Source organism: Asparagus officinalis, chromosome 4 (assembly GCF_001876935.1).
Source record: "Asparagus officinalis chromosome 4, Aspof.V1, whole genome shotgun sequence".
Taxonomy (NCBI): Eukaryota; Viridiplantae; Streptophyta; class Magnoliopsida; order Asparagales; family Asparagaceae; genus Asparagus; species Asparagus officinalis.
In genome coordinates this window covers 11,002,272-11,029,511 of record NC_033797.1, presented here as the reverse complement: position 1 = coordinate 11,029,511, position 27,240 = coordinate 11,002,272, and the positions used below count along the sequence as shown (strand labels likewise).

General features: G+C 39.2%; 1 protein-coding gene across 5 annotated transcripts in view; it reads left to right on the top strand.

Moving 5' to 3' along the window:
* LOC109836607 overlaps positions 1–27,240 on the top strand; it is a 45,538-nt gene that overhangs the window by 5,392 nt on the left and 12,906 nt on the right. For 2 of the 5 annotated variants that reach the window (XM_020404563.1, XM_020404564.1), the window contains exons 8-20: positions 207–262; positions 361–466; positions 584–652; positions 1,925–2,011; positions 3,837–3,887; positions 18,065–18,200; positions 18,287–18,348; positions 18,872–19,000; positions 20,015–20,105; positions 20,203–20,237; positions 26,121–26,196; positions 26,303–26,512; positions 27,005–27,160. In XM_020404563.1, coding sequence (XP_020260152.1) covers positions 207–262; positions 361–466; positions 584–652; positions 1,925–2,011; positions 3,837–3,887; positions 18,065–18,200; positions 18,287–18,348; positions 18,872–19,000; positions 20,015–20,105; positions 20,203–20,237; positions 26,121–26,196; positions 26,303–26,512; positions 27,005–27,160 — 1,264 coding nt within the window. The remainder of the gene's footprint in view (positions 1–206; positions 263–360; positions 467–583; positions 653–1,924; positions 2,012–3,836; positions 3,888–18,064; positions 18,201–18,286; positions 18,349–18,871; positions 19,001–20,014; positions 20,106–20,202; positions 20,238–26,120; positions 26,197–26,302; positions 26,513–27,004; positions 27,161–27,240) is intronic. The other 3 variants (XM_020404567.1, XM_020404565.1, XM_020404566.1) reach the window with 3 other exon arrangements.

Below are 27,240 nucleotides of genomic sequence, written 5' to 3'. Positions count from 1 at the left end.
TATTATTGGTGACTTTAAAAGATATCTGTTAGCTTGTGGCATTACTTAGAAGGGACAATTTATCTAATGATTTAACTGCTTCTAACTCGCTGCCGTGCATAATTCTGAATTTTATTCATAGGAATTAGATGATGGTAGTTCATTACTATTACTGATAGTATACCCACAATTTTCTTTTTATTGGCATTTGTATCTGTATGTTGCAGCCTTTCTTTGGCATGTTTGGTTATGGAGGACCAATTGCTTCAATGCACCTAGGAAGGTTTGAACTCATTAAACATGCCTGATTTTTATTGTATATAAGCATTTTATCCTGAGTTTCATTCCTTTTCCCATGTACCGACATGGTAAATGTTACAGGCATGCGATAGTGTCTTCTAAAACTAAAGAGTCGAAGAAAGTATATACTCTTCATCTTTCAAGGGAGGCACTCATGAAAAGATCAGCTGATAAGTGCATTTGGAGGGTGATTTGTTTTCTTGAGCGTTGGATGTGGTTTAATCTCTTACAGTCATCTATATCATAGCATATCATACTCAAGTCGCCCATAAATTACTTTTGTTTCACTGTTATATTATTGTAGGCTGATGGAGGAATAAGAGATCCTTTAGATGAAGAAATCCAATTATCGCCTCATGGAAGCTTTACAAAGGTAATATTAAACACGGGCTTTTGCTGTTTCTTCTTGATTAAATTGTCAATTTTCATTTGTATTATCTATAGTTCTTCTGCAGTTCCGATAGAACGAAAATTATAATATAGACATCTCTCTTGATTACTATACTGAAGATTGAGAATTTGAGATGCTATTTCGTAGTCATATGTATTGCATCTATGGCGACGAACTCTTGAAACCATTCTTTAAATGTTGTTTCTTAGATTTGCTTCAATCAGTGTATATATTTGTTACTCCTCCTGGTATTAGTTGTTGTTGCACGTTTATTTAAAAAAAATGTTGGATGATCCATAGCTTTATCTTGATCTGTTTGTATTCTGCTTATTTTCTAATTTGTTGACATGATTTCACTCTTACTTTGTGTGTTGTCTGTGTCCCTATGTCACACGCTCGTGTACTATGACTTGTTGGCGTGCGCAATTGATGCTAAATGTGGGCACAATGAAACTTCATGAATGCATATTATTGTACGTGAGGGCACCCCAACATATGGGCATGAATATGGGTCTGCATCTTGCCAGTTTAAAGAACTAACTATTCTTAATTAAGAAAATGGAAGAATTACTCCTGATCCGGGGGGGGGGGGGGTGGGGGGGGGGTTAAAGTGGAGCTCAGTGGACAATACCTATTTTGGGCTATTTTGGTGGAAGTGCTGCTTAGTTTTTTATTTTAAAAGTCAATGAGCCAAGCCAGAGGAACCACACACACGTTTATGAGAAAATCTGTAGGGAGAGTCAACATTTGACATTCATGGCTAGTATGTTTCAGTTGTTATATAAGGTGATGGTAGCTATATGATAGCTTTGTCCTCTCTCCATAACCTGTCACTGTTAGCTGCTTGTGCATTTCCCTTTTGAGAAGCACGGGTGAGCTGTGGCAGCTACAATTAGCAATACTTTTCTTTTCTCCACACGTTTTGATTCTTTATGATTCTGATTAAAGTGCCATAAAACACTGCCTCAGATTGGTCTTCATGAGCCCTTCATGAGCTTAATTTAGTTTCAGTCTCATTGTCACTTGTAGTTTCTGATTTAGTAACGAATTTTATGATACATGGATTTGCTATCACGTTTGTGCTCGATTTTTGAAATAATCTACAACATATCGTCACTATGCCCTGTTCTGATGTTGTTAGATGATGTAGATTAGACGCATATCTAATCTATCGTCCTCATTTTTCTTGTTCTAAAATTTATTTCATTTTGTATATTGGTTAACCTGCTTAAGTTTGTTTGGTTATTATAACAGGTGGAGATTCATAATTTAAAACTGAGGTGCATGGAGACATTTAAGCTTCGATATTGGTTGAAGGATGTATACTTTCCATATATTCAGGTTTTATCTTTGAGCTGTTGCTCCTGTATTATTATGGAGTTCTATGTATAGTTAATCTTTGTACCACTCAGTCAAGCTTAAATAACCCAATCAGTTGTTGTTAAAATATTAGGATTTAATGCAAAGGGAAGTAGGAACTGAATTGTTGCAAGCAAGGTGGGAGCATGATAACAAGTAATACATTATAACTAGCGTGGTCAGTGGATTGTACAATATATTGCATGTAAATTTCTTGTACCAGCTTTGCATTTATCAGCTTTTTAAAAAAAATTGTATTTACCAGGCGGAGTAGCACCATATTGGCAAAAAATATTAATTGTTATGTGCATAAATTGCATTAAGAATGTAGAATATTAAGAGAATTGGCACCTATGACTGTTCAGTAGCTTGCAACTGGAGGGTTTGCAACTGCAAGTTGGTTAATTATTTATTCTAAAATTTTAAAAGTTGCTTATTCTTCTGCAAGTAACTTTGAAATCTATATCGATGCACAAGCATAAGATTATAATCTTTCATACTCATATTACCGCTGAAAAACACATATTATGTGGTGCTAGTATCTGAAGGAGTATGCCCCCAGGGACGGAGCCAGTATAGGGCTGAATATTAGGATAATAGGTAGTTAACAAATATGAAAAAGTATTGTGGGGGTAAAGTGTAAGTTCATCTATCTCTAATCTAGACATGAGTTGGGAATACTGAATACTTTTATTATCCAAAATCATGCATTATGTGATTACTAAACTGTGTTATCTTCTATTAAACACTTGTACAAGTACAAGATAGTATCAATGAAACATGCGAGAAGAGCAACCATTCTTGCCTGCAAATCCATACATATGAACTTGATCAACTATGGTACCAGAAATGAAAGGATGGACTTGAAGTTTTGGTTTGATTTGAAGTTTGGTTCCAACTTAATTGAAGCTTGGTTCCAACTTAATTGAAGCTTATGTGTTTGGTTTAATAATAATGTCTTTGATCTGTTCTTTAATGACCCTTGTATATACTGTAGTTATATCCGAAAAACCACCCATCTACATTTACTAATCTGACGCCATTAGAAATCAGGGTTAGATTTATCTCAAACTTGAGATTTGGCGGTGTTTTTAAAAAAATATAAAAGTTTGAGAGTAAATTTAGAAATACGGCAGATTTGGAGGATAAAATATATAAAACTCCCTTTTAAGAAATAAAAGCAAGAAGAATGTTATTGTAAAACGCTACATTCTAATTGAAATTTGATTTGAAAACCTTGTTATGTAATGATGCTTATGTACTAATCAATCCTAAAAAATAAACTTATTTTTTGTCACGTTCAATTATTAATTTTTTAGACCCTCCTTATTGAAATTCCTGGCTCAGCCACTGTGTGGCCCTGTCATTGATCTGATGAAAAATGTTCTTGAGATCATTTGTTTGTTATTCATACATTTTTGCTTCAACTGTATTTGCTTGAGGTGAGCAGGTGCGTTATTTTAAAGAGTTTTGATGGATAGTAGCTGAAGCACTTCTGCAAATTGATCATAAGAGGAAGATACATCTAGTTAGGAAAAAATTTTGGTTTCAAAAGGTGTTAACTTATGCGTGAAATAATTATCAACTGGTGCTTTTAAGTGGCTTTGTTTGGTCCTGTTGTTCACTTTAGGATCTTGGCATTTGATAAAATGTAGATTGCTGGAGTATATGTGTAAATTCTTGCGCCAAACGTAAAACAAATTTCATTCTATGCATCCTTTACAATATCTTTGAATATTGGATATTGTTGAAAAATAACTACATTATTATTCTTATATGTGCAACTCACATTTCTTTGTTGATGTAGTGTGATGAACATCTGACATCGAAGAGAACGACAATGCCTATAGAGTTTCAGGTTTCATGTTTCCATTTTTTATATGCTTTATATTCTAGATTAAATTCTCATTTTTTTAGTTTTACAATTGTTGATATTATATGGTAGATATGAAATTTCCTAGAAAAAGGTACATAAACTGGTCAATTATATTTTGCTCGATGATGTATTTTGTAACCTACTCCTATTATCAGTTGCTGTTGAAAATAGTAATCAGAGAGGATGCTTAGTTCCCGCTCTTGGATGTTATTTGTAATATTATAAATACAAAGAGACTTGTTCCTAACCAATGTGGGACTAAACATACATAAAGAAACAACTCTCAACACTCCCCTCAAGCGGAGCATATATTATATATGTTCAACTTGTTACAAATTAAGTGCACACGCTCTAATCTGTGACGAGGCTTCAAAAACTCAAAGCATCTTTCACTTAGATGTCAGCTGATCCCCTCAAGGTTTCCACCAATCAAACGATTATCGTTGGGATCCACTAAACAAATAATCCTCTTCAGTGATCCATCAACAAATGATCCTCTCTGAGATCCACCAAACAAACGATCCTTTTAGGGATCTAATCTTTCTTTAAGGATCTAACAACAAATGATCTTTCTTTAGGGATCTAACAAATAAATGATCCTCTTCAGCGGATCAACCTAGCGGTATGTATGAAAGCACACCGGGGTGACGTAGGTGACAGCGAGAACATGTATATTGGGGATGACTATTGTCATCAATAATAACAATCTTGATCAGCAACAAGTCAGTCAAAAGTGAGCGAACAAGGAAAAGCAATGTTCACAGTGAACAGTAACGACGGTGCTGTTCACAGCAGCAGTTATCACGGTACTATTCATGGTGAATAACAAATGAGTAATCAAATGAATAAATACAAAGAGACTTGTCCCTAACCAATGTGGGACTAAACAACAAATGAGTAAACAACTCTCTCAACAGTTGCAATGTTTAAGTTACAACTGATCTCACCTGATATACGAATATATGATCACCTCCAGTTTCTCGTCTGAGGTAGCCCCTTTAAGATTTCAAGTAATGACCTTCTCTAACATTCTCGGATTTCAATAACTGAAATCTCATCCATGAAGATTCATTGACCTTAACAACAACATCTCGACACAAGGAGAATTGACAGATTCATTATCTATGTAAACTGGCAGTTGTTATAGATGCCAACTTACTGTGCAAATCCATTGGCTTGTTTGGCTCCTATCATCTTCCTACTATTAGAAAATAGAGGAAGAAAACTTGGTCTCGACCTTTCTAACTGTAAGGCTAGAAATAACACAAGCTCTTTGTCATGATTACCTTTTCTTCTCCTTCTCTGCTTTTGATGCTAACTCAAGGTTTTAGTCTGGAGGATGCGTCAATGCAAACATCGAGGTGCACTTGTCATGGCATTATCCCTTTGTGCATAGATAATATTCTATGGATTGTTGAAAGTTGAAACCCTTTCTTTAAAGTATGCAGTATGCATCATCCCTGTCTTCCATGCTAGTGCTTGCTTCAGACCTTATGCATCTTTAGCTTGTACATTTTATCTATTTTTACCCATTTTACGCATAGCCAGGTGATCATTATATGTAAACACTCTTCTATACAACCATTGGGGTAGGACTTCTTTTTCATCTGGTGGATCATTATATGTAAACTTTCTCTTCTATACAACCATTGGGGTAGGACTTCATTTTCATCTGGTGGATCGTCAGCCTGTTGTGCGCTGCCAGTGCTGTGATAAGTTAGTGTAAATATTTCACAATCAATTGCTTTTTGTTGGCTATGTACCTTTTCTACCAGTTGTGCTTATATTTCTCAACTTTTGCATCTTGATTAGTCTTTATTCCGTACACCTAATTCCACTTCAATGGATTTCTGGCCACTGGTACCATTTCTCTGAAATTTGGGCACCCTATATGAGGATACCCATTTTCCTCATATGTATGCATGCGGGTGTGTGTGTCTCTCTCTCTCTGTATATGTGTACACACACACACACACACACATATATATATATATATATATATATATATATATATTGTTGACATGTTGTTGACATATTTAGTATTAGTTAGGGACTTATTTGTAAGTGTGTAGGGCTATATAAAGCCCAAAGAGTCTCATAATGAATTAGGGTTTCAATTCAACTTGGTATCAGAGCTAAACCCTAGCCGGCCAAACCCACCCCCTTCCGCCTCCTGCAGAGCAGCCCCCCTCCTTTCCGCCTCCTGCAGAGCAGCCCCCCTTGTTCCGACGCACACTGCAGACCAGCCCCCCTTTTCCGCCTCCTGCAGAGCAGCCCCCTTGTTCCGACCACTGCAGCCACACCCCCTCCTCCCTGTTCCAACCCCTGTTCGGCGACCCCCTGTCCACAATCAGCCCACCTCTGTTCCCGCCGACCAGCCCCTCCGATCAGCCCCTCCGACCTCCTTAAACCTCGACGAACCAACCCCGAACAGCCCCCCTTTTTTTTGACCAGCCCCCGAACAGCCCCTTCGATCAGCCCCTTGCTGCGCTATGCCGGACCTCGAGTTTGGCATGGGTTCCCTCGACTCAGTCCTCGAACTGATGACAGGAAGAGTATATATCTCACAACGATGAGATATATCACTGTTTTTTTATTCTAGTTTCCTCTGAGAAACGAGAATTTGTTGGAGATCTTACTCTTGTTGTACAACAGAAGTGTTGCCGAAATTTTCACTGCGCACAACAAGGGTTTGAAGAGAAAGGTGAACAGGTGTTGGATCTGAAGCTTGATCGATGGAGGAGATCATCAAGAAGTTGAACCCTGCGGAGGTGTCAACTTTGATGAAGTTGATGAAGTTGTCGGCTGATGAAAGCTCGACAAGACCATCGAAGAAGTTGGAGCTTTCGACCATCGATCTGAAGCTTGATGGACCGAGTACCTACCTGAGTTGGTCACGACGGGTGAGATACACCCTTGCAGGGAGGAACCTGGAGGGTTACTTGACCGGAGAGAAGACAGAACCGGATGAGGACTCGGGAGGACGAGATGAGTGGAAGTCCACTCATATGTTGGTGTACATCTGGCTTCTCAACTCGTTGGTCCCGACGATCGCCGTCACGGTGGATGGCATTGAGAAGGTGAATGACGTCTGGGAGAAGTTGAGGAGAACATATGATGGGGTGAGGAATAACCTGAGGGTGTTCCAGATTAAAGGAGAGATCGACGCCACAGTCCAGGGAGAGCGGACTGTACAGGAATATGCTACAGAGCTAGAGCGTCTGTGGCTAGACTATGATCATTTTTCCCCCCGGGCTAGCTGCAAGGACCCGGGATGTAAAGAGCGGGAGGCCTTTCTACAGGAGAGGACTATGGTGTTTCTCAAGGGATTGACATCAGAGTTCGCTCAGCGAATTGCATTACTGCTAGCTCAGCCGAAAATTCTCACGTTTGAGGAGGCTGTCTCTGCTATGATCCAGGAGGAGACTCGCATTCGGCTGCAGGCGGGGACAGGTGGACTTCCTGTGGTGAAGTCAGCACTGGCAGCCTCTAGCAACACTGGATCCAGGGGAGAGACTCGGTAGTGCTACAACTGCGGTGCAGTAGGTCATCTAAGGCACGCTTGCACCAAGACAGCCAAGGAAGGAGATTCGGGTGGACGTGGACAATTCGGAGGTCGTGTCGTGGGCCGTGAGGTCGACGAGGTGAAGAGAGCAGGAAATCGGGCGATCTGACGGTAGGCAGAAGAAGAAGAAGCTGAGGCTGGTCTTTACTGAGGAGGATCGTGCTCTCGCCGATACTCAGGGAGAAGCAGCAAGTAGCAGGGGATGGAGACTTGAGGAGTGGACTGAGGAGGCATCCACTTCGTTCTTCCGCCAGAGACAATACTGCACCTATGCTCATCCGACCAAAGGTACTGATGACATACATGCTCTTGTTTCTGTCTCCCAACAGATCATCAGAATGATAGTCGACTCCGGTGCGTCTCGCATGTGACAGGTAATGCTAGTGAGTTTTATCATATACTCACTTAGCATCACCTGATAGTATTCAAACAGCTGATGGTACATTTCAGCGGTTAGTTGGTAAGGTACAGTCGATTGTACTGGTTCTGTAACTTGTCCAATGTTTTTGCACTCCTTCATTTCAGTAAATCTTTTGTCCATTAATTCTCATCATCCTTCCCAACTAAAATGCATTGTTTCTTTATATTCCCAAGGTGATTTTTCAGGAGAAGGGACAGGACGGAGACTTGGGACTGGCACATAGCGTAGTGGACTGTGATCTGGATCGTGAAGGGCTGGATTCAGCGTTGGTGTCATAGTAGAGGAAGCAGAGTAGGATCTAATATGAGTACTGAGAATGAGTTAATGCTTCATCATCAGACGTTGGACACTCATCCTTTAGTGTTTTAGGTAGATTGTATCCTTCTTTATTTGAGAAAGCAAATAAACAGAAACTTGTGTGTGATGCATGTGAGTTTGGAAAGCTTACTAGAAGATCTTATGTTAGTTCAGGTCATAGAAGTTCTCGTGTATTTGACTTGGTACATTCAGATGTTTGAGGGCCTTGTTCCACAAGTTCTATGAATGGATACAAGTATTTTGTTACATTTATTGATTGTTTCTCTCGTGTGACTTGGTTATACTTGATGAAGAATAAGAGTGAAGTGTTTGGGTGCTTCCAAAACTTTCATAGGAATGTTCAGACTCAATACGGAGCAGTGGTGAAGATATTGAGGTCGGATAATGAGACAGAGTATACCAACAGAGCGTTTGAAGAATATTTGTCAGCTCAGGGAATACATCACCAGACGACCTGTCCATACACACCAGCTCAGAATGGGGTAGCGGAAAGGAAGAACAGACATCTTTTAGAGGTTGCTAGAAGCATGATGATCTCTATGAATGTCCCAGAAACATTGTGGGGGCAAGCAGTGTTGACCGCAGCAGCGCTGATCAACAGAATGCCCTCGAGAGTGCTGGATTGGAAGTCTCCGTGTGAGACATTGAAGGGAGATAATGGTGGGATTCTTCCACTCAAGGTGTTTGGCTGTGTGTGCTTTGTGAAGGACAACAGGCCATCTGTCGGGAAACTTGCCCCTAGAGCTGTGAAGTGCATCTTTGTGGGATATTCTGCTACTCAGAAGGGATATGTTTGCTGGAGCCCGGTGGAGAAAAGGTTGTTTGTGAGCATGGACGTGCATTTCCGAGAACTCGAGCCATATAACACCCGGAAGGTAACTTCATCCGTTGGTAACTCGCCTAATACTGGAAGTACGAGGCGAGAGGAGGAGAATGGTGAGAGATTGGTAAATATGGAGAAATCAATGTCTGAGAATGGTGAGAGATCAGAAAAATCAATTTCTGTAACGATTCCTTGGGAAGGAGACTTGGTTGAGGAGGAGCAAGAGAATGAAGAAAAAGAGGAGAATGAGACAAGAGGTGTTAGACCAATGGCTCAGGGGGAACTACTTACCTATAGTAGGAAGGGGAAATAAATTACGGGAACAATACCTACAGTGCCACTGGTGTTAAGTCCCTTGCCAACGCCTGCCCCGACTCCTGAGACACCTACACCACCACCAGATTCCTCTCAAGGTGATTCAATTCCTCTTCCTACTCATCCCACACCAATAACTATACGGAGGACTACTCGCAATAATGCGGGAAATCCTCCCGATAGATATGGTTGGGATCTTGCTCAGTTTGTATCATATTCTAACATCCACCCTGCACATGGAGCATTCATTGCATCACTGGACTCTGTTATTATACCTAACAATTGGCAGGTTGCAAAGAAGGACCAGAAATAGAAAGCTGCTATGCACGAAGAGCTAAGGGCCCTTGAGAAGAACCGCATTTGGGAGTTAGTAAAACTACCAAAAGGGAAGAGAGCAGTTGGATGCAAGTGGGTCTTCACTGTGAAGCAGAATCCAGATGGACAAGTTGAACGCTACAAGGCTCGTTTGGTGGTAAAAGGGTATAGTCAGACATATGGCATCGATTATGATGAGACTTTTGCACCGGTGGCAAAGATGAGCACTGTTCGGACCTTAATTTCTCTGGCAGTAAATGGTGGATGGAAGCTACACCAACTAGATGTGAAAAACGCATTTCTTCATGGAGATCTAGTGGAGGAGGTATACATGGAGATACCACCAGGATTCGGTACAGATCAGACAGTGGAAAAGGTCTGTAGATTGAAGAAGTTTCTCTATGGGCTAAAGCAGTCTCATCGTGCTTGGTTTGATAGATTCAGGTGGGCTATGATTGGTATGGGGTACCAGCAGATCAGCGCCGACCATACCGTGTTCTTTCGAAGAAGTGGAGGTCACATCACCTTGCTTGCAGTATATGTGGATGATATGATTATTACAGGGGATGATGAGAAGGAGATTGCCCAACTCAAAGTGAGACTGGGTAAGGAATTTGAGGTGAAAGATCTTGGCTTGCTTCGATACTTTCTTGGAATAGAGATAGCTCGAGGAGCGGAGGGGATCGTCCTATCCCAGAGAAAGTATGCACTGGATCTTCTCAAAGAAACAGGAAAACCTGTAACTACACCGATCGACCAGAAGTTTAAGCTGGGTGCTGAAGCTGGAGAACCAGTTGATCGTGACAGATACCAAAGGCTGGTAGGCAGGTTGATCTATCTGTGTCACACACGTCCCGATATCTTTTTTGCAGTGAGCGTGGTGAGTCGCTACATGCATGATCCAAGGAAGGGTCATATGGACGCAGTGTACCAGATTCTAAGGTATTTGAAGAATGCCACCGGAAAAGGGCTAATCTTCAGGAAGAATGAACACATGAGCATTGATGGCTATTGTGACTCTGATTGGGCTAGCTGTGTTGATGACAGGAGGTCCACCTCAGGATACTGCATCTTTATAGGAGGCAACTTAGTCTCGTGGAAGAGCAAGAAGCAGTCGGTGGTGGCGAGATCGACAGCTGAGGCAGAGTATAGAGCTATGGCCTTAGGAGTTGCTGAGTTGCTATGGTTGAAGAGTATGCTGGTGGAGCTGAAGCTGGATCAAGGAGCTAAGATGAAGTTGTGGTGTGACAACAAGTCAGCCATCAGTATCGCCAACAACCCAGTACAGCATGATAGAACCAAACACATCGAGATCGATAGGTTCTTCATCAAAGAGAAGTTGGATAGTGGACTACTGGAGCTAAGTCATGTTTCGACTAAGGACCAGGCAGCAGATTGTCTGACTAAAGGACTCAGCTCAGTAGATATGATTAGAGGATGTGACAATATATAGGCTTATTGGATCATAACTAGTTAAGCATGCCTACTTGTAAAAGTGTGTGTTATACGGTGTAATCGGATGATTGAGTCCTCATATTGATCTATACATCTTAAAGGTATACAAATAAAAAATCATGTGTGTTGAGCATATATTTTACAGTCATTAAGTGGTCATAGAAATTAACGGTTTCCTAACAATAAAAATCAAGTGGTCATCCGCTCCATTAATCATGATCTAAATGTCTCAAAACATCTATAAATAAAAAATCATGACGTTTCCATTCTTCTAACACATTTTTATTGTCTCTTTAGTTGTATTGTTACAAAACTGTTAATTTTACAACCACTTGATCCATGAGTGAATATAACCTAATATGCCTAATTATTTTTTTATATACCATCCAAAACATATTGATTGAAATGAGCGGAGTTGATCAAGTAAATTGATCGCATAATGTAGTTTTGAAGGTGGGTGTAACTAAGCTAGTTATACCCTAGGAACAAATAAGCATTCCCCTATATAAAGACTAATGGTTGTGAGGTGGCGGCTTATTTAGCAAAATAAACTACCAAGAGATAGAAATGGTGAGTTTGATTTGCTAAGTTGGGTGGACCTCACCACTATACTATCTCTTGGTAGTTCATTTTATAAAATTAGCTGCTACCTCATACCTATTATTTCATATATATATATTGTAGAAAGGAGCAGATTAGTTAGTATGTTTTCTGTAATCTGGTAGATTAGGATTTATTATTTTGTTTCCTAATAAATAGGATTAGTTATTGATTGATTCCTAAGTAGTTGCTTTCCTAGTTTGTTGAGATTCCTAATTTTGTGGGATTGTCCTCTTATTTTGTCTAGAAAAGTGGACTGGAATGCCGGCCATCCTAGTATAAAATATTATGTTGTATTTCCTTGATTGAATAAGAATTTCTCTTCACCAAAATTCTCATGGTATCAGAGCTAGACTCTGAACCTTAATCCACTCCATTGCTAATCTCTCACCATGACAAAATATGTCATGAATACACAAACCACCTCCTCAGAAGTCAATTCCAGACACGAGCAAAATTCCTCAGCTAGTAACTCTGAAAATTCCTCAGCCAATATCATCGAAAATTCACCTCTTCCTATCACCAGTCACAAACTCAATGGCCATAATTTCCTTCAGTGGCCACAATCCGTCCTTATGTATATTTCTGGTAGAGGCAAGGATGATTATCTCACCAATGAGGTTCCTATTCTGGCGACAACAGATTCCAAGTATCGCACGTGGAAGACTGAAAATCACATGGTCATGTCATGGCTAATAAACTCTATGACCACGGGTGTTGGAGAAAATTTCCTTCTCTACAAAACAGCCAAGGAAATCTGGGATGCGACAAGAGAAACCTACTCCAGTTCCGAAAACACCTCTGAACTTTTTGAAATTGAAACTCGACTTCATGATCTGCGACAAGGGGAGATGACTATCACTCAATATTTCAACACAATAACCTGGTACTGGCAGCACCTTGATATGTTTGAAATATACCCCTGAAAATGTCCAGATGATGCAGCTTTATACAGAAAGATTGTTGATCAAAAGAGAACATTCAAATTTCTCCTTGGTCTCAACAAGGATCTGGATGAAGTAAGAGGTAGAATCATGGGAAGCAGGCCTCTGCCTTCCATCCAAGAGGCATTTGCTAAAGTCAGAAGAGAAGAAAGCAGAAAAAAACTGATGATGACAAAAAATATGAGCTCCCCAGTTGCTGAAGACTCAGCCTTGTATACACACAAATCATCTCAAGATAACAAGCAAAGAAAAGGAAGGCCATGGTGCGACCATTGCAAGAAACCGGGTCACATCAGAGAAACTTGCTGGAAATTACACGGAAAGCCTGTTGATTGGAGGCCTAACCGAGCGTGCCAGGACCGGGACAGCCGTGCAAATGTTGCCACCACTTCTGACAACACCAGCACTAGCACCGAAACCAATCCCTTCACCAGGGAGCAAATTGAGATACTGCAGAAACTACTCGGACAGATATCACCCACTACCGAACAGCATACTGGCATGCTAGTACATCAAGGTACATTTTCCTTTGCTCATATTGCGGAAACAAAAAAATTAAGACCATGGATAGAAGATTCTGGAGCTTCGGATCACATGACCGGAGATATTAATGTCTTCCACAAGTTTAGTCCATATTCAAGTCCCTCTACAGTACGAATAGCAGATGGATCACTCTCAAAACTGGCAGGAATCAGATCAATCAAATTGACAAAGGACCTCCTTCTCTCATCTATCCTTTATGTTCCAAAGTTAGATTGCAATCTGATTTCCATTAGTAAACTCACCCGTGACTTGAACCGTGTGACTAAATTCTATCTAAATTTTTGTGAATTTCAAGTAGCGGATTCGGGGAAGGTGATTGACAGTGCTGAAATGTGTGGTGGTCTCTACTTGCTCAAAGGGAACTCTCCTCTACATGGACAAGTTCATTCAAGTTGTGTTTCTGAGTCTGTTTCTAATTTTGTCTCTAATTCTGTTTTTGTTTCAAATGAGAGTCAAGTCATGTTATGGCACTTTCGCCTTGGTCATCCAAATTTTGTATACCTTGAAAAGTTGTTTCCTCATTTGTTCATCAAAAAAAATTCTAAGTTTTTCCATTGTGAAATATGTCAACTTGCAAAGCACACTCGACATGTTTATCCTAGCATTCAATATAGCCTTCACATCCATTCTCTATAATTCACAGTGACATTTGGGGTCCCTCACAAGTGAAAAATATTAATGGGGCTCTTTAGTTCATATCTTTCATAGACGATCATACTAGAACCACCTGGACATTTCTTGTGAAAGAAAAATCTAAAACTGGGGAAATCTTCTAGTCCTTTTATTCCATGATTCACATCCATTTCAAAATAAAAATTCAGGTTCTTAAGACCGATAATGGCAGGGAGTACTTTACATCAGTTTTGGATTCCTATTTCATAAAACAAGGAATTATTCATGTGAGTTCTTGTGTTGACACCCCTCAGCAAAATAGGATAGCCGAGAGAAAAAACAGACACTTACTTGAGGTAGCTAGATCACTCATGTTTACTAATCATGTGCCTAAACACTTCTGGGGGAAGCCATTCTTACTGCTACCTATCTCATCAATAAAATGCCGAGTCGAGTGCTACAATTTCAGAGACATCGTCAAGTCCTCCTACAAGCCTTCCCTCATGCCAAATCTTTTTCTTCTGATCTTCCACTCAAGAGTCTTTGATTGTTCATCATTTGTTCACATACACCAACAACATCGAGCCAAACTTGATCCCAAATCAGTGAAATGCATTTTCCTAGGATATTCTTCTCATCAAAAAGGGGACAAGTGTTACTCACATGTTACTAGGAAGATGTACAATTCCATGGATGTCACATTTTTTGAACACCAATCTTATTTTTCCAAACCTGCAATTCAGAGGGAGAACTCGAGGGAATTTCAGCTTTGGAACATCCTTCAAGACACTCAATCCATTTATATTTTACCCCAAAGTGTCAGTCCAGCCTCCTTACCCTCTTCTGAGTTCTCAAATCCGAGTCTCAGTTCTACATCAGGTCCAAATGACACACCATCCGAGTCTCAGTTCTCCATAAGTCCACCCAACCTCAATTTGGTGCAAATCATCAGGAACTTCGTGTCTATTCTAGGAGGAGACGACCTACTGAGAACCTAGAGAACATCACTCAAATCAGAGATTGTCAAGAACCTGAACCGGAGCCTCCTGCTTCAAAGTTTCACCCTGGTATGGATTCTTCAACTCGTGAGCCTCTTGTTCCTTTTGTTGATGATTCTGCTTTGCCTATTGCTCAAAGAAAGGGTGTCCAAACATGTACAGACCATCCTATTGAGAGATGTGGCATATGGGAAATTGTTGCCATCATATAAATCATTTATCTCAGCTCTTGATAGTATGCAGATTCCCACTTCCATTCAAGAAGCTTTGAAAAATCTAGCATCGAAGAAGGCTGTCGAGGAAGAAATCAAGGCTCTAGAAAGCAATGGAACCTGAATTCTTACAGAGTTACCTCAAGGGAAGAAGCTTGTGGGTTGCAAGTGGATATTTACAGTTAAGTATAAAGCAGATGGAAGTATTGAGAGGTTTAAAGTCAGGTTGGTGGCAAAGGGCTTTACTCAGTCATACAGAATCGATTATTAGGAAACCTTTGCACCCGTTGCCAAGTTAAGCACAGTTCGAGTACTGTTGCCACTAGCAGTAAATAAAGACTGGACTTTGCACCAACTAGACATCAAAAATGCCTTTTTGAACGGGGATCTTTGAAGAAGATGTTTACATGGAAATACCTCCAGGCCTAGAAAACTCTTCAAACAGTCGTCAGGTGTGCAAGCTGAAGAAGTCATTGTATGAGCTAAAACAATCACCTCGTGCCTGGTTTGACAAGTTTGCCAAAACAGTACTCACAAACGAATACAATCAATGTCAGGCAGATCATACTTTATTTGTGAAATTCTCATCAAAAGGCAGAATTGCTATTCTCATTTTTTACGTTGATGACATCATTCTAACCGGAGATAACTCAGAGGAAATTATCAAACTAAAAAGATTACTTGCTACTGAGTTTGAAATTAAAGATCATGGTGCTCTCAGATACTTCCTAGGCATGGAGGTTGCTCGGTCTAAGGCAGGGATTGTTATATCCCAAAGGGAAAGTACATTTTAGATTTGCTAACTGAGACTGACATGCTTGGGTGTAAACCTGCAGAGACGCCTATGGACCCCAACCTAAAGTTAAGAAAAAATGAGGAGTGTACCAGTGGATAAAAGGCAGTATCAAAGACTAGTGGGCAAGTTGATCTATCTCTCACACACGAGACCAGACATTGCATTCTCAGTGAGTGTGGTTAGCCAGCACATGAATGATCCAAATGAGGAACATTTAGAGGTTGTGAATCGGATTCTTAGATACCTGAAGATGACACCAGGCCACAGTTTACTCTTCAAAAAGAGTGAAAACTGTGAGATAGAGGTATACACAGACACAAGCTGGGCTGGAGAACTAACTGTAAGAAGATCCACAAGTGGTTACTGCTCCTTTGTTTGGGGCAATCTTGTTACATGGAGAAACAAAAAGCAGTCAGTGATGTCAAGAAGTAGTGCAGAGTCAGAATATCGTGCTCTTGCTTTGGGCATTTGCGAAGGAATGTGGATTCAGAGATTACTAAGGGAATTGAAAGTTGATTTTAAGGACCAGATAAAAATGCATAGTGACAGTCAATTCGCCATCAGCATTGCTAAAAATCCAGTACACCATGACAGAACCAAGCATGTGGAATATTGACAGGCATTTCATTTCAGAAAAGGTCAACAATGGAATAGTTCAATTGAGCTACATCCCTACTGGATTGCAGCTTGCTGACGTTCTCACTAAAGCCCTTCCAAGAATCAGTTTCGATGAATTCAACTCCAAGCTGGGATTGTATAACATATACAACCCATCTTGAGGGGGAGTGTAGAAAGGAGCAGATTAGTTAGTATGTTTTCTGTAATCTGGTAGATTAGGATTTATTATTTTGTTTCCTAATAAATAGGATTAGTTATTGACTGATTCCTAATTAGTTGCTTTCCTAGTTTGTTTAGATTCCTAATTTTGTGGGATTGTCCTCTTATTTTTCCTAGAAAAGTGGACTGGAATGCCGGCCATCCTAGTATAAAATATTAGGTTGTATTTCCTTGATTGAATTTCTCTTCACCAAAATTCTCATATATATATATATATATATATATATATATATATATATTTATATAGTAGAATATAGAGAGAGGGAAAGGGAGGAGAGAGAGAGAGAGAGAAATTAGTATGATTGGTAAGCAACCCACAAGTTTTTGTGCTTAGTGAGGTGGATATCCCCATTCACAATCATTGAAATTGGGCTTCATATTCAGCAATGTAGTTGGGAGCGGTTGGGAATTGGAATGAGGTGATGAGAATAGAGACCTCAACTATCAAGCACAAAATTTTACTTGGTACCAAGTATACCATTTTTCTCATAAATTATATATATATATATATATATATATATATTATATACTATATATAATATATATGTGAAACTTGTGTAACTTAAGTGGATAGGGAATAGTGTGTCGCACCAAAGTTTTTACCGCACTCATATTGGCCTAGGGATCTTGTATTTATTAAAAAGTATGTTTTATATGTATAAATTGTGGAGGACTTTTGGTGGATATTCAACTTAAAGTGTGATAGGAGTCTTGGCTATTATATAATATATATATATATAATATAATATATATATATATATATATATAATATATATATATATATATATATGATATTATATAATGAAATCGCATCCTACGTCTTCTTTTTTACTCTGTTGGAGCATGATTACATGATTTATGTCCCGATACTTGGTAGTCTAGTAATTCATCATTTGAGTAGTACATATATGTGGCACTGAAACTGCAGCTAAAGTTTACTATAATCATCAGCTGTATACATAAAATCAGCCTATTCCAGAATAGTTAGACATGACTAGCGAGCATCAACAAAGCTTGCTTCTAGATGATTGGACAATGCCAGGTTAGGTTTTTCTTAAACGTAAATTTGTGTAACCAATATTTGTTATCTTCAGAAACTATTGCTAATAGAGATTTATTTTGAGAAATGGAAGAATTAAAAATTTCACTTCCATGTCTAAGCTGAGATGTTTACTACTTTTTTTTTGCCAGTTAGACATAACCTAATTATTACATTATTGAGTGGAATTCTGAATTTCTGTATTTATTTATTTATTTATTTTTGACAAATTTTCCTTTGTTGAACATTTACGTTCATGACTAGCTTGTAAGTATTTTTAAATTTACCAGAAGTAATTTTGAGATGGCGTAGATAATTTTATTAATTTCTGTTGTTTCTGATATAAGAATTTCTTTTGTCTTTTAGGTGAACCATACTGATTTAGCTGAAATTGCTAGTGGGGAAGTTGCAGTGACGAATCTGCACTCTTGTAATGGTCCTGATTTTGTCCTTCAACTACACCTGACTATTAATGAAGGAGATCCAACATCTACAAGTTCTGGTACATATCTGATCTAATGTCTAAGTTAATATTGAACTATTTTAGGATTTGAATATAAATTGTTCCTAATGGTTGTATTAATTTAGGCTCCAGGAGTTGTCGGCAGGCTAATGCGCGGTTGAAGTGTGTCTACTTTCCAATTGTCGAAGTAGGTTGAGCACTTATATGCCTTTCTTCTTTTCCTTTTGATTTTACACAATTTTGTGTATTTCGTGGTTATCTTGTCGATATGATTCATTTGGTTTCTTTCTTTCTTTCTTTCTTCTTCTTCCTTTTATTATTATTTTTTATTTTTTGGATGCAAATCCATATCTCATTAACTCTTCATCTAGTTATTTCTTGGTCTATAGGGTTTTGGGGACTTGCTCTTGATTATATGCGAATTAGGCTTATCTGCCCCTGTACCTGAACGTTGGAGTTCCATTTTGCAGGCCTCCTTCCCTCCCTTGTGTAGTTGCCGTGATAGAAATTATGTATCAAATAAGAAAATATTCATGTTAGGCTGACAACCTGCTGTAAAAACTTATTTTCTTTACTATGGACCCTAATTGTTCCTGACTTAATGGTCCATGGCTGTCCTAATTTTCACTGGAAAAGCACAGATGCTAACTTCTGTAAGAGTATGTCAATGTTGAATGATGAATAATGATATGTTTCTGGATCTATCTCAGGGGAAAGAGAACATTGATAGAATTCTGGAAAAGCTGCAGGTAGATGGGTTCCCGACAAAAGAAGACTTTGAAAAGTTTAGTCGCGTATCTATTAGGAGACTAGGTCGATTACTTCCAGATGCCAGATGGGTAAGACATATTTGCTAGACATTTATGATGTGTATATTGTTTTTTTTTTTGTGTTTAAGTTTTGCAACCTTATGAAAGGCTGGTTTTTCTTCAGTAATGTCTGAAAATGTTTATGAAAAAAAGAATGATTTCTTCAGATTGTGTGATGCGATCATGGGTGTAAAATCTTGTTATAGGTGTACGAGTTAATTGGCATGAAGCCATCAATCGTGAAGCAAAGTACAAATGAGATTGATGTGATGCCGAAGGAGTGAACCAAAGATTAAATTTTCTTTCTTGTTTGTTGCCAACTCCTGTCCTTGTCCCTCATCAGGAAGCAAGCCACAAAAAACCTTTAGGCCAACTGAAACTGTGCACACTATAAATGATGCGTCTTTTTGGATAAAAAAATAATTGCAAGGGCATTAGTTGTCATGAGAAGGGAAAGATGTAGGGGAAGAATCCAGTAAGAATGCTGGAATGATACATTCAGTACCTAACTGTTTTTCAAGTAGGGTCACTTATTCAGGTGCTATGTATCTTTGGTAGTGTTTGCCTTTTCTGGTGCGTCCGCTCTGTGTGCGTGCGTGTTCTTGTCAATTTAGAACACTAAACCTAGTCAGTAAATCCTAGTCAGTAAATCTTAAAGGTGGTGATGGAATGCTCTTCTGACACAAGTTCAGGTTCTTGAGCACTAAATACCTTAGAAAAGTTAAATAAAAGACACCATGTATGATGAGTGTTTTGAACTAAAAGTTAAAAATGAACATTCACAAGGACATGTTTCTAAAAGTAAATTAGTTCATCATTCACTATCAAAAATCTCAAGTTGCTTTAGAATTTTATATACTTCAAAACATATCACAATTTTTATATAAAATTGTAAAAATTAATCTGTCACCACTGCAGTGTAATTATATGTCTGTTTTGATCTTCAGCTCCATGCAAACCTATCATAAAATCTAGTTTGAACTTTAACTGGTAACTGCTACAGAAATCCACAACTGTTTAATTATTTCATATTATTTCCTACAGCGAGCACTTCCATTCATGGAACCCCAGAATAAAAAGGGAGAAAAAGGTCAGTTATTAAGGAGGTGCTGTCACAGGGTCAAATGCTTCATTGGTAATGTGATTAGTTATACATGCGTTTTCTTTGATAAACTATTTGAGCATGGCGATTTTATTTTGAGATGTTCATTTTGTTCTTACTGTGGTTTCAGACACGGATGCTGGATTTTCCCCTACACCTTCCAAGGTATTAAACTATTGTTATTTAACTGTGTTAAGTTAAGTATTGGGTATTGGGTTAATGGGCTGTTACCCGTTAACCTTAACCCTATTTGTATGGCTATATATATCTCTCTTGTTATTCTCAATAAATAACAATTAGGGTTTTCTCTATTCTCTACATGGTATCAGAGCATGAAACCCTAGCCGTCACAAATCTTCATTCAAAAAAAAAAAAAACCCTAGCCGCCGCCCGCTGCTACAGTACTGCCGCTGCTACAGTGTCGTGCTACAGTGCCCCCTACATCGTGTTGCCTATTCCCTCGACATCTCAGTCTTCGAACTGATGAGAGGACGATTGTATCCCTCAACATTTCAGTCATAGAACTGATGAGAGAAAGCCTCGATATTTCAGTTATAGAACTGATGAGAGGAAGAGTGTCTATCTCACATTGTTGAGATATTTTACTTTTATTCTTGTTTCCTTCGAGAAACAAGAACATAGAAATTGAGCCTTTGCGCAAACAAAAGCCAGAGCTCTCCCTCAGGTGATCTCGCCTACGCAGCGTGAGGGCATGACCATCTACCACTCTGCCTCTAATCCTGCTCCTGATCTGCTCTTAGTTTATGTTTCGAAAACGGATCTCTACTACTAATCTGCCTATTTGACTACTATTTGTCTCCTATTGTTGCTCAAAAATAAAAAATGACTACTACTTCGATGTCGGACATCTCCTCCTCTACTACTGCTCAAAAATAAAAAATGACTACTACTTCGATGTCGGACATCTCCTCCTCTACTACTCCTTCTATTGTTGTTGGTGAGACCTCTGCGCCCAAGGTAGTCTTGGGGACTACTATTAAATTGAATGGTGCAAACTATCTGCTCTGGGCACAAGCTTTCCGCATCTTCATTAGCGCTCAGAGCAAACTACCACATCTTGTATCTCCACCACCAACCTCAGATCCCACCTACAATTCATGGCTCTCATCTGATTATTGTGTTATGACTTGGCTTCTCAACAGTATGGAAGCACAGATCAGTAGCAGCGTTATGTTTTTAACCACTGCGAAGGAGATGTGGGACAGCCTAAAGATTATGTATGGGAACGAGAAGAATGTTTCTCGCGTATTTGAAATTTATGAACGATTGTTTGCGCTCAAATAGGGAGATAAGTCAGTTCCGGAATTCTTTGGTGAATTGAAGGGACTGATAGACGAACTAGAGATGCATCAGCCTGCAGTAGCTGATGCAGCGACGTTATTAGGGTATCGTCGTGATCTGGCAGTATCCAAATTTCTTTCTGGGTTGAACCCTAATTTACAGTCCCAGGTGAGAGGACAGATATTGGGTGGAGATACAATTCCCTCATTGACTGCTACATTCTCCAGAGTCATGCAGGTCTCTACTGGTGTTACTTCTGATACTACTACACCATCTCTACCTACGATGAATCAGTCTGCCATGTTCTCTAATCGAGGCAAAGGTCGCGGTCGTGATCATGGTCGTGGCCGTGATTCAGGGGGAGGACGTGGTTCCTTTGGTGGGAGGCAATGTGAATCTGATAAGGGTTCACGACAGTGTGGTCATTGTGGGAGAACCAATCATATTTCTGAGAAGTGCTGGGAGAAGTTTGATCGTCCTCAGTGGGCCCAGGTAGCTGATACAGAGTCGACTAACTCATCTATTTCTGCTACTACTTCTGGTGGTCCAGCTGTTACTGCTCCTACTGTTCAGATTTCTCAGGCAGATTATGAGAGGTTGCGCCAGCTAGAACTCTCTCAGAATATTCATTCTGCTACTCATGCATCCTCTTCAGGTATGGATGCTTACATAGCTTCTTCTCACAAACCCTTGGTACTAGATTCTGGAGCCTTATCTCATATGACAGGTATAAAGGATCACTTTGTATCTTTACATCTTTCTGATAAGTTTCATTCTATCCGCATTGCTGATGGTATTCTTTCTCCAGTTCGTGGTGATGGAGTAGTTCATGCTACTTCCTCTTTAAAACTAACTGATGTGTTATATGTTCCCAAATTCCCTGTTAGCCTATTATCCATTAGCAAGTTTACAAAACAAAATAATTGTAAAGTCACATTCTTTCCATCTTATTGTGTTTTTCAGGACCTAGCAACTGGGATGAAGATTGGTTTGGGGCATGAGAGAGGAGGTATGTACTATTTGGACGACAGTGTGTCAGAAGCTGGCCTTGTTGCATTACAGTCTGACTCTACTTTATTGTGGCACTGGCGTCTGGGTTATCCTTTACTACAAAAACTTAGATCGGTAGTTTCTGTTCAGCCATCTATTTCCTCTTTAGGTTGTGAGTCGTGTGAACTGGGTAAGCACCATCATGCTACTTTTCAGAGTCGAGTCGATAAACGTAGTAGTTTTACTTTTGAGTTGGTTCATTCCGATGTCTGGGGTCCTTATCGTGTTCCCTCTGTGCAAGGTTTTCGATATTTTATTATCTTTGTTGATGATTTCTCTCGCATGACGTGGCTTTATCTGTTAAAAGAGAGGTCAGAGGGCGCGCACGTTATTGAACTCTTTTATAATGAAATAAAAACTCAGTTCTCTACTTCTGTTCGTATTCTTCGTACTGATAATGCTTTGAAATATATGAAAAGTGATGTTTCAAAATTTTGTGCTCTTAATGGCATTATTCATCAGACTTCTTGCTCTCACACTTCACAACAAAATGGAGTTGCTGAGAGGAAGCATAGGCATATTCTAGATGTTGCTAGAACACTGATGATACATATGAATATTCCAAAGTATTTGTGGTCTGATGTTGTTCTCACTGCAAATTATTTGATTAATCGCATGCCTTCCTCTGTCCTTGATGGTTTAATACCATTCAATTGTCTTTATCCTGATAAAAAACAATTCTCTGTGATTCCCCGTGTCTTTGGTTCTACGTGTTTTGTTCAGGATTTAACTGCTGGTTTGGATAAATTGTCATCTAGATCCATCAAATGTGTTTTTGTTGGATACTCTCGTACTCAAAAAGGATATAGATGTTATCATCCGTCTATCAGGAAATATTTTGTGTCTGCTGATATTACCTTTTTTGAGTATGTCCCATATTTTTCGTCTGGTTCCACTACTATTGGCTGTCCACAGGTACCACTACCTTCTTCTGCTCCTACTACTATTCCATTACCTGCTCCTGTTGCTCCTGCACCGAAGCCTCTACTGACATACTCTCGCCGTCCAAAAGTACATGCCCCTGAATCTGCTACTGCTGAACCTTCATCTCCAGCTGTCGGTCCATCTCATGTTGAGACCTCTATTCCTTCTGACTTGGATATCCCTATTGCTCTTCGAAAAGGTAAACGGTCTTGCCCGAAATATCCTATATCTCTTTTTGTCGCTTATGACCTTCTCAACCCATCTTTTCGTCAGTTTGCCTTGTCCTTGTCCACTGTATCTATACCTAGGTCATATGAGGAAGCTATGTTAGTACCAGCTTGGAAGCAGGCCATGGATGAGGAAATGAATGCACTACTTTCTAGAGGGACTTGGGACTTGGTTTCTCTTCCTACTAGAGCGACTGTGGTTGGTTGTAGATGGGTGTATACCCTAAAATATCGCCCCAATGGGTCTGTTGACCGTTATAAAGCTCGCCTGGTTGCGAAAGGCTATACCCAGACATATGACGTCGACTATTTTGAAATCTTTTCTCCCGTTGCTCGTCTCAACTCCATCAGAATTCTTTTCTCTCTGGCTGTTAATATGGATTGGGCGATGCACCAACTAGATGTGAAGAATGCTTTCCTTTATGGTGATTTGGACGAGGAGGTTTATATGGAACAGCCTCCTGGGTATGTTGCTCAGGGGGAGAATATTATCTGCAGGCTGAGAAAGGCCATCTATGGGTTAAAGCAGAGTCCTCGAGCTTGGTTTGATAAGTTCAGCAAGGTTATTTCTAATGTTGGTTTTCAACGTTGTCAGTCTGATCACTCTGTCTTTCTTCGACGCACAACAACTGGTTTGGTTATTTTAGCCGTATATGTTGATGATATTCTGCTGACTGGGAGTGACTCTATTGCCTTAACTGAGACTAAGGAGTATCTAAACCGTCATTTTATCACTAAGGATATGAAAAAGCCAAAGTATTTTCTTGGGATTGAAGTTGCATATAAAAAACATGGCCTGTTGTTGTCCCAAAGGAAGTATGTGCTAGATTTACTAGAAGAAGCAGGTCTCTTGGAATGCAAACCTGCAAGCACTCCAATGGAGGCAAATGTTGATTTGTGGCGTGATGATACCTCTCTCCTAGATGATGCTGGACGATATAGGAGACTAATTGGGAAGTTAATATATTTGACAGTTACTAGACCTGATATTACTTTTGCAGTAGGTGTATTGAGCAGGTTTATGCACAAACCTAGAGAGGTTCATTGGACAGCAGCTCTGAAGATTTTGGCATATGTCAAGAGTTGCCCTGGCAAAGGATTGTTATATAAGAAGCATGTGCATATTCACATTTCGGCTTTCTCTGATGCTGGCTATGCAGGAGACATGGGAGACCGGAAGTCAACCTCAGGATTTTGTACTTTTGTTGGAGGTAATCTTGTGACTTGGAGAAGCAAGAAACAAGATGCAGTATCACGATCTAGTGCAGAGGCCGAATATAGAGCAATGGCTCACACTGCTTGTGAGATGGTGTGGCTAAGAAAGTTTATGACAGAGCTTGGTTTTGTTCAGCCTGAACCCATGCCAATGCATTGTGACAACCAGTCTGCCATTTATATTGCACAGAATCCTGTGTTTCATGAGAGGACAACATATTGAAGTTGACTGCAATTTTGTCAGAGATGCTTGGGAGAAGAAGATAGTATCTCTCATATTCACTCCGTCCTCACAACAACTTGCTGATATTCTTACCAATGCTACTTCTTCAAATGTGTTCTCTACTATATGTGACAAGCTGGGCATGGTAAACATCTATGCTCCAGCTTGAGGGGAGTGTTAAGTTAAGTATTGGGTATTGGGTTAATGGGCTGTTACCCGTTAACCTTAACCCTATTTGTATGGCTATATATATCTCTCTTGTTATTCTCAATAAACAACAATTAGGGTTTTCTCTATTCTCTACAAACTGATTTCCATCAATTGCTCTTCCGTTGAAAATACAGTTTTCTGCTGCTGTTGTTCCTTATATCCCCAGTAATGCTAATATATGGGTCGATCTTACTTGTTTTTTTCGTTGTTGAGGTTTCATTATTGCATAATTCCTTGAATCTTGTGCTTATTCATCTCTTCTCCTCTGCTTTGCCATGAAATTAGTCTCCTATAGCCTCATATAATGCAAAACAGTAGGCTTTCATTCTTATCCTTTTAGCTAACTTCAAGTCAGGCTAAGGGCAATAAGATCATATTTTTCCATGTTTTATGTGCTGCATCATGACTGGAAGAAATTAACCAAATTTCTGCATCAGCGAGCAAGAGGAAGGCATTCCTTCATGTAGATACTCTCTACATACCCCCTAAAACTAAATTTCAGTAAGCTTACAATACCTACTAAACCTAAATTTCAGTAAGAATGTAAGCAAGACATTGTGGAATATGGAACAGCTCCATATTACAGCTGTAAGTTTTAACTCTGATTGAATGATATTTCAGTATTTTGCATTTTTAATGGCTGTAATAGAAAATTTCAACTTGCCATCATTCTATTTTTTTGGTGCTCTGTAATCATTTAGTGTCTTGGGTGACCTACCTGTCCAAACCTTATCATACAAAACGATCACGCATGCATGTGTACACAGTAACACAGATACATACATAAAACACGATATGGCTATAAAGGAAAAGTAAAAATAAAAGAAGAGGAAAGGAGAAATGATCTTGTTTGTGAAACTGTGGATTTATCTCCTATATGTATTTTTTTTTCTACAGACAGATTTAGCACATCACGATTTTTTCACTCTGGTACTACGGAACATTGGCAGTAAGCCTTCTGGGGAGGAATCAGGTGCTTGCTAAACATGATCTGGTTTTAAGTTTTTCTTGCATTCTATTATGGTAGTTTTTTCGCCATAAAATATGTAGCTTGATTTTGTCTTATCTTTCACCAATAGTAGCAACCATCGAGATCAGGAAAGATGGAAAACCACTAAATCTGTTAAACCTGGAGAAGGAATTTCATGATTGGGTATTTCAGATGCATGCTTTATATGATGAAGAAGCAGAATGCGGTGAGGATGAACCTGTTCTTGTATTTTGCCCCAGCAGAAAAAACAAACTTGGGATATCTGCTGATGGTAATGGCATAAAATATCATCAATCAGGTGCTTTGTAGTTTTATGCCGTTAGTTTCTTTCCTCATTACAAGACTGAAAAGTCTCATGAAATTTGTTTTACTTTCTTTCCTCATTACTTTCCTCGTTACAAGGCTGAAAAGTCTCATGAAATTTGTTTTACTTTCTTTCCTTATTACTAGACTGGAAAGTCTTATGCATTTTGTTTTTTCCCCCCTCATCTAGACTGGAAAGTCTAATGCATTTTGCTCATTCAAATTTCATGCCGTTAGTTTCTTTCCTCATTACAAGACTGAAAAGTCTCATGAAATTTGTTTTACTTTCTTTCCTCATTACTTTCCTCATTACAAGGCTGAAAAGTCTCATGAAATTTGTTTTACTTTCTTTCCTTATTACTAGACTGGAAAGTCTTATGCATTTTGTTTTTCCCCCCTCATCTAGACTGGAAAGTCTAATGCATTTTGCTCATTCAAATTTCATGTTCAGTCAAATAATCTTTAATCTCCAATTATTTGTTTCCAGTTGTAAGAGTACACAAAGTCATAAGGAGAAAAGGGCGATTGTGGGAATCAGGCCAAAAAGTTAAAATTATTAAAGGAGCAGTTGGATGTTCAAAAAATAATCTCTATGCCACATTGGAGTATTTTTTGCTTGAAGGATTTCAAGGAGATGCTGGTGGTAAGTGTTTGTTTCGTTTTCATGAGGTTTTTCTTTTGTATTCAGATATCTCTGTTCTTATTATTGAAATTCTGTTGTTT